Genomic DNA, 8,534 nt, shown 5'->3' with positions numbered 1-8,534 from the left:
TTCTATAACCAGTTAGGCTGATATAGCAAAACATGGCATATTTCTTAACAACACACAAGCAAAAGTCTAAAGATCTATTAAAGACGATTTCAGACTTAAGGTAACTTAACAAAAACAGAACAATAAGGAAATCGAATTAAAGCCGGATGTGTATGTTTCTAATCAGAATACAGAATGGGAGTTTGATATTCAGTTTATGAAAGAAACGAATAGTGTTTTATTTAGCTTATACAATCATGTTGTTCAGAAGAACCAATTTGTTTGCAGAAGATCACATAATGAACATATGTGTACAATTATTTGAATATTAAGCCACTTATGCAGAAGATAATGTGTTACCCTACTTCGTTTTAGCTTAAAGCCACACACATTGAAATGAAATACATGTTAATCAAAACATATAGATGCAATTTGAAAGTGTGCAAAATTGTCATTAAATCTATAGCCTAGTTAGCAAGTAATTTTTTTTTATTTTAAATCCAAAAGTAGGATTTCTATACGAATACGTCAATTTTGACAAACGCGATTATTTTTAAGTTTTCAAGCGCAAAAAAGACGGATTTTTACCTTGTAACCACCAGATAAATTCTAATTGGCATAAATAAAATGAAATCTATAGTCTAGTTAGCAAGTAATTTATTATTTTTTTTATATTTTAAAACCGAAAGTATGATTTCTAAACGTTAACGTCCATTTTCACAAACGCGATTATTTATACGTTTTTAAGCGCAAAAAGAGGGATTTCTACCTTGTAACCAGCAGATATATTCTAATTGGCAGAGATAAAATTAAATCTATAGCCTAGTTAGCAAGTAATTTATTATTTTTCAAACAGTACCGCTTTTAAAACCGAAAGTAGGATTTCTAGACGTATACGTCCATTTCGACAAACGAGATTATTTTTATGTTTTAAAGCGAAAAAATGTTTACCTTGTAACCAGCATATATATATTCTGAATTGGCATAGATAAAATATGTTTCTTATTTAAACTCAGTCTCTTAACTTTACTTACATGTACCCCAGGTACGGTAAATAAACTTAAACATACCCGCAAATATTAGATTGTATCCGAGTTGTATATCCGCCAAAAATCCGATGTCGTTAAACATGCTACCGATTAACGTAAAACAATATTGTTTACCTTAAACAAACTTCTCTTTTAAAAAATCTGCATCAACATTCTTTTTAGTATGAGTGTTGAGAGGACGCCGTAGGAATAAGCAAGTAATCAAGAATACGTCTCTGTTTCTGCTTTTATTTCCTTCATGTATAATGACGATAAGGATTGACGACTAACATTGACGACAATGATCACAAGCATTTACGACTAACACTGACAACAAGCATTGGCGACTAGATGTAACATTGACGATTCTCTACACTAAATGAAATTAACAGTAATAAATGAATAATAAGATTATAGTACAACAGATATGCTTTTCAAAGTATAATATAATAGCATACACTCATTAGAATAAGAGGTTTCATAAATAACAATTTGAAACATTTTCAATAAATATCGAAATATCTTATACAATATTTATTACACAGCATTAATTAATTGTTAAAACATAATATAAATACCGAATATGGTGTTCCCCATTTAACGGACCTTGGTAACCAAATAATGTTTCTTTAAAAAAATCTATGACGGTAAAAAGTGAACGTGCGATGTCGCGGAAAATATTATACTTGACGACGTCATACAATGACGCGACTTTAAACAATTTAAGATTTAAAATTAAATCACATTATTGATTTTAAAAATGAGTTTTGATAATATTAATGCCATTTAACAGAAAATTGACATAAATGTAAACATAATTAATTTTTACAAAATAGCCTACAACAACCGATTAAGTGTTAAAATTCCCGCGTACGTTTTAGTATATTTACCGTACCCAGGGTACGAGCCTTACTAACTGTATTATTATTATATCTCACCGACTACAAGGTACCTTTACCTTATTGTGTTTATCAACCTGGAATTTATGTAAAATCCGGCTTTCTTTACTTTTATTTTTCATTCATTTGATTACGCAATTGTTGACGTATCTCGTGGAAAATTATTTGAATCTTTGGATTTAAATGGCGACAAGCTGGAAGTGTCAATTTATTTTAAAAACGAATCTAAGGTTTTAAGTATTGTGTGTTTGTCATGCATAATTCAGTGTTTTCCAGAAAAATTTGAGTAGCCAGTTATATGGCCGGCAACTATGCAGTAAAACGAAAGCATTTATGACATTTACTTGATATATTTGGAAAAAGTAGCCGGCATGTAAGTGTAAGAGTAAATGTAACCGGCAGAATCGCTGGCTGCCGGTATTTAAAGAGAACACTGATAATAGTAAACTAAATCTCTACGACAGGATTACAGCTTTGTAAAATTGTTTTTTGGGTGATAATGGTTAGTAATTCATACAAATGTTATTAAAAAATATTGTGCTTCAAAATTAATTTTGAGAATGGGATGGAAGAACAGAAAATGAAGAGCATACAGGGATGGAAATATGTGGTTTCCCGTGAGCCCGGGGCAAGTAGATTTTGGCCTGGGCAACTCAATTTCAAAAGTTGGTAAACTTCTTTTTTTTTAAATCTTAAACAAATCAGTGCAATAAAAATTGAAAAACAATTGATCACCATGGATCAATACTAGTTAAATAACATTCATTATTTAGGAATAGGGCATGATTCAATTCAGGCTCATAATAATACATCATGCATTGAACATGTGTTGTCAGCAAATGTATTTAATTATCTATTATTTTATTAAAATAATGTATAATATTCACTTGTTCATATTTCTGGGCTCGTTATTCTTTATCTGGGCAACCAAAATACTAAAGATGGTTGCCCACAATAGTAAACAGTTAGTTTCAATCCCTGGCATATCATTGTATCTCTATTGTTATAAGCATTGCATTAAAGTTGTGATTGAGGTTAGCTTGTTGTTTATAGTATATTTACTTTTTAGCTCGGCTATTATATATGAAATATATATAGTGGAGCTATCCTACTCACCCCGGCGTTGGCGCGCGCATTGGAATGTTTGCGTACCACCTCAAATATATTTCCTATGTCCATTGCCAGATTGCTTTTATATTTTGCATACTTCTTTACCAACATAACCCCAATCTATAAACAAGAGCAGACAACTGTATCAAGCATTTTAACAGAATCAGGCCCCTTTTCACTTAGAATATGCATATTATAGATAAATCTATGTTAAAGTTTGCATACCATTGCATACCACCTCAAATATTTTCTATGTCCCTTGACATATTGCTTTCATACATGTATTTTGCTTCTTAACAAACATAACCCCAATGTATAAACAAGAGCAGATAACTGTATCACGAAAAAGTAAGTTTTTTTTTTGCGCAATAGCAACAAGATGGCGGCTTTGCCGGAAGTAGCACTGTTCGTGACGTAAACACCTCTTCTGGTGATGTTAATGTTATGGTTCGGGCGCGGTGTTTCCCAGATAATTTTTTTTTTAATCTCTCTATCATTCCGTTGAATACTACAAACTTCGATCGAGGGTCTTGACTAATTAAATAATCATCGACGAAATTATTGTGTTTAAATATCATCAATACAGAGGCCCACATTTTTCGCAGTGTACGGTTGTTCAAATAGGCGTGACAGAAAACTAGGTAAGTGTCATTGTGTTCTTGAATTGGTCCGACGAGTTGAATCTTATATACCATTACCACGCGAGAAAGTTTGCAAACCCATTTATTTCTTAAAAAACTTAGCTTGAAAAATAAACAACACAAATATCAGTGGCACGAACTGGTAGTCACAGGTATTGGGCGCGTGGCCAAGTCACTTTAATACTATCAATATGTAATAAAACAACTTTTTTCATTAAAAAAAATCTGTATATATATATATATATATATATATATATTATATCAGAAATTTTTAATTTTTCTTTTGATGAAAAAAGTTGTTTTATGACATACATGTATTGATAGTGTTAAAGTGACTTGGACCCGCGCCCAATTCCTGTTCTGGTAGTGGCACGAAACGACTATCATTCGGGGCATAATTTTAATGGAAATGTGTTTAATATAGGATTAATGAATTGTTTAGCCCTTAAAAGGATAAGTATTTGGTTTGCTTCCATAGGAATAAAATAACTCGCTGCGACAGGATTACGGTTTCGTAAATCGTGTTTTAGGTCAGAATGGTTAGCATTCGATGCAAATGTTATTACAAAATAGTGTGGTTTTAAATAAATTTTGAGAAAGGGAAAAACAAAAGAGAAGAAAAAAAAGAGAAAATGGAAGTGCATATCGTTGTAACTTTATTGTTTTAAGCATTGGATTAATTTTAAAATTTTGGTAAGCGTGTCGTTAATACTAAATTTAGTTTTTTGTATGTCTCCTTCGCTCTTGTATGGTATGAAATACGTATCTCGTGTAACAAAATAATATTTAAACTCTGGATTTTAATGACGACAAGTCGGACGTGTTATTTTATTTTTTTAACAGTAAAATATGTTTTAAAGCATCGAACGATTCCAAAAGCATTTCGGATTGTGTGTTTGTCATGCATAATGTAAACTTCCATAGGCATACAATAACTCGCTGCGACAGGATTACGGTTTCGTTAATCGTGTTTTGGGTCAAACTGGTTAGCATTCGATACAAATGTTAATAAAAAATATTGTAATTTTTTATATAAATTTTCAGAAAGAGAAGGAAAAAAAAAGAGAAAATGGAAGTGAATATCCTTGTAACTTTATTGTTTTAAGCATTTGATTAAAGTTAAACTTGAGGTAAGCGTGTATAAATTAAGTTTTTTATGACTCCTTTTAAAGCTGAAATAGTATCATCAATATAACCTACTGTACAGCACGGAGCAATACGTCACAAGACATACGTCATAAATTGCGCAATCCGATGCATCAAAAATAAAAGTACGGAAAGCCGGTTTTGAGAAATTTTTTGTGGAGGAGCAAAATAGTATTATATGTGATTCAATCGATAACAAACGGCAGAGCTGGGCCGGACGTCTGAAAATAGCATTAATTGAAATAGTGACAATTATATTATATATATATTTTTGTATGTCGGCTGTGTATTGCTTTTTGTGTTTTTTGCGTTGTTGCTTGCCGGGGTAATAGCTAGCTATCCGATATGTCAGAGGTGAATTTTGAATTCTTAAATGAACCGATTGGCATAGTTTCAGTGCAGAACATAAAAATATAGCAATCATATATGTCATTAAATACAGCATTACATAAAGCGTGCACTAAAGCATATACATTTCAGTTATTTGTTCACATGACAATTCTCGAACTCACCCTGGGAGCCGTGCAGCCTCACAGCGTCTATCTCCACCCAGGTGTTTGCCAAGGTGCAGTCGATATCCAGCCGAATTCGGTTCGAGAAACAAGGAATTGTAGACTGAAAATAGAACCACGTTCAATGTTTACCGGTGGAGAAGGAATTTTCTGTTAATTTACTTCAAAGCGTTTTTAGAAAGCACGGCAACAATTATTTTGAGAAAATCAGATTTACTACATGCATATTTGTATGAGTCGACTTGAATTCATAAAATAGTGCAGTGATACTTCTTTCACGTCAGAGCTGCGTGTTCTTACTACATCCGCCATGTCTACAAAGGATGCGGCGATGACTTGCGAAAACGTGTTGTGACCCGACAGATATGTAAAACTGTAATGCTGGAAGGTTTCACAGCGTGCGGAACGCACTGACGTAATCGATGACATAGAAAGAGCGCAGTGAGATAGATATTCTTGCGCATGGCGACTGAATTCATCGCTTTTACTGTATAGTCGCCTTATGTTTACAGGTAACATTACACTAAATATTTGCCCCATATAATTCAATGTAAAAGCAACACATTTAAGCGGAAAAAAATGCAATAATGTGTACATAGAGATCCCAATAACCATATCTTTAATTAAAGGGCATTCTAAGCTGAATCGATCGATTAAAGAAAATTAAAAAGACATTTCATGTACACAAATAACACAAACGAACAAAGAACTTGACACAAATCAAATTCCACTGTATTTTTTCACCTTCTTTTTTTCCGGCCGTTTTGTAGTGGAGAGTAATTTTTTCAGTGCTATGTCGTACTATAAGTATAGTCTCTTACTTTTTAATATTTCAGAGTTTAAGAAGTGCAGACCCATCAATATCTCTAAAAGATTAAACCAGAACAACAGTCTAAGTGTAAAACACGCCTTCGAGTAAAATATGATGATTTGTGTAGAGAGAACAGCCTTGATGACTCGATTATGTAGTATAATGAAACCAGCGTTCGTTACACGCGCATGTCCTCCACCTCACAAGGACGTCACGTACTATTGAGGCCTATTCATGCCAATACCACGCTTTAAAAGTTCGTACTGTTCTTGTGTTAGTTGTGATATACGTTAATTCGTTCCTTCCAATACTTTAATGATAAGTAATGAAGTCTCCAAATTTTCTACACGACTGTTACGAAATAACAGAACAATGAAACTCATGTTCCACTACTAGAAGAGAAATTAGTGGACGCTAGTATTTAATTTAATGCAAATTATCAATTAACCGTATGCAAGATACAAGACAATACAAACAGTATGACAGAGCACATAAGCATGGTTATGTCTAGGATCAAGGGTCTTCGAATGGTCCATGCAAATAATTGCGGGTATAAACCGGTTAAGAAGTTTGAACTTACTAAACCTAAATTATCTGTTCGTTCTTTTACCGTAAACGATGGACTAAATATCCTCGCAGACTGAATCCGGGATACTTGGGGCGTCGACCATAGCGTTATCCACGTGCCTGAGACATCGAGGCACTTAATGGCCTTGACACCGCCAGCATTGTAAGTCTCGTAGACGTCGACTTTTGTTACGTAGACGGGGGTGGCGAACTGGAACTGAACACCAAAATTTCACGATGGTACGTGTATTACGAGTTTCAAAGCACTGAATAATGCATTTCTTTAAAATATAAAGGACACAGTAATAGTTTCAAATAGTAAGTTTTGTATTAGCGGAGAAATACAATGCAGAAAAACCGGTGCTTGTAAAGTGATGATTTATTAAAAAATCTCGCTCTTCCAAGCTATTACGGTATTATTCTATGACGTTAACACTTTGGTTTAAAACTGATGTATAAATCTAACTATAGGAGGACAATACAATTGCTCAATAACAGTGTAATTTCCCAACCTCCAAGAACTGGTTTGCGTCGATGTCTCTTGGGGCCCATGTTCCAATGAGATCCCCGTATGAAGGGAACACATTTGGAACACGCAGTATTTGCTGCGCACTCCACCTGAAAAACGAATTACACTAGATGAGCCGCGTTCTTGGAAAAAAAAGCTTAAATTGTCGTCCAAGATTGGCCTGTGCATTCCTCACTTGCTAATCAAGGACGACACTTTCCGCAAAGACCTCATTTCGTTTAGAAAAGAGACTTCATGTAAACGCAAATTCCATAAAAGCGGTCCCAGTGTCTCCTATTACCCATTTCGGACTTCAAAGGCTAATCCGAGAAGACCATTGAAGCACATGTATTAAGCCCCTTTTACCAGAGTGAGGCTCATATAACAAAAATGTTTCGGGGAGGGGTGATTATGAAAACAGATGAAGGGTCCCGCTCTATCGAAGATGATCAGCAATCCATTTTTAATGTACCTTTTACATTTTACAACGCAATGTCGGACATGGCACCTCAAAATTTTGCAGCGAATATTGTGCTTAAATATTGTTTCAGCATAAATGGCACGCATCAACAAATCACAAACACAACAATATGATATTTCAAATAGCATGCACTTAAATATTCATAATTGCGTAAACTGCTATATTCGAGACGGGTAATATTATTTAGAAATAATATATTAAATAACATATTCTTATTGTATGTGTTTACAATATGTTCAGATGTAGGGCACAATTGGTGCCAATGATAGTTTCATTTAAATGCCCTGTCGCCATAGAAGCCATACAAATAACTTCTACGGCTTGCACACAATTGCTCGAGTTAATGAATATTCAAACTGCCTGTACTTACGAGCCGGTATTATACTGCGACGAAAAGTTCAACACTCTAGAGACCCACTGCCCTTCCTCTGTAATAATAGTAAAACTGCTACATAGAATAATGCAGCAAAGCAATGATATTAAATATACAATTTCTAAAGAAAAACACATAATATGATGGCGTTCTTTGCCTGGTAGATTTAAGTTAAGGATGTTTTTTTGTCGTGTTAAGTCTTTTTAAACACTTTATTGTGTTTAAATATTTTTTCTGCGAAACTACACGCGCGAACAAAAACATTGTGACGTTACATCAAATTTGAAATTTGAATTTGAAAAACTGTTTCGCTTCCTTAAAAAACATGGCTGCCAGGGGGGGGGGCAGTTTTCTTATACAGCAATAGTGAAACCTTGTTAAGGCACTGTTTAACACATTTATTCGCAAATCTTCATGAAATTTGGTCCGAACATTTGTATCAATTAAATCTCAGTCAAGTTTGAAACTGGGTCATCTGA

The 8,534-nt window shown here is 33.9% G+C and overlaps 1 protein-coding gene across 1 annotated transcript; it reads right to left on the bottom strand.

The window, feature by feature from the left end:
* Positions 1-3,970: 3,970 nt before the first annotated feature.
* LOC127839541 (F-box/LRR-repeat protein 4-like) lies at positions 3,971-7,976 on the bottom strand. The gene is made up of 4 exons (XM_052367933.1): positions 7,912-7,976; positions 7,206-7,311; positions 6,737-6,910; positions 3,971-5,418 (listed from the first exon to the last, which is right to left on the bottom strand). Exons 1-4 carry the CDS (start codon positions 7,974-7,976, stop codon positions 5,284-5,286), a joined length of 480 nt encoding a protein of 159 aa, XP_052223893.1. The 3' UTR covers positions 3,971-5,283.
* Positions 7,977-8,534: the final 558 nt, after the last annotated feature.

The sequence above is a fragment of the Dreissena polymorpha genome, chromosome 7 (genome assembly GCF_020536995.1).
Source record: "Dreissena polymorpha isolate Duluth1 chromosome 7, UMN_Dpol_1.0, whole genome shotgun sequence".
Lineage (NCBI taxonomy): Eukaryota > Metazoa > Mollusca > Bivalvia > Myida > Dreissenidae > Dreissena > Dreissena polymorpha.
This window is presented reverse-complemented; position numbering and strand designations above follow the sequence as displayed.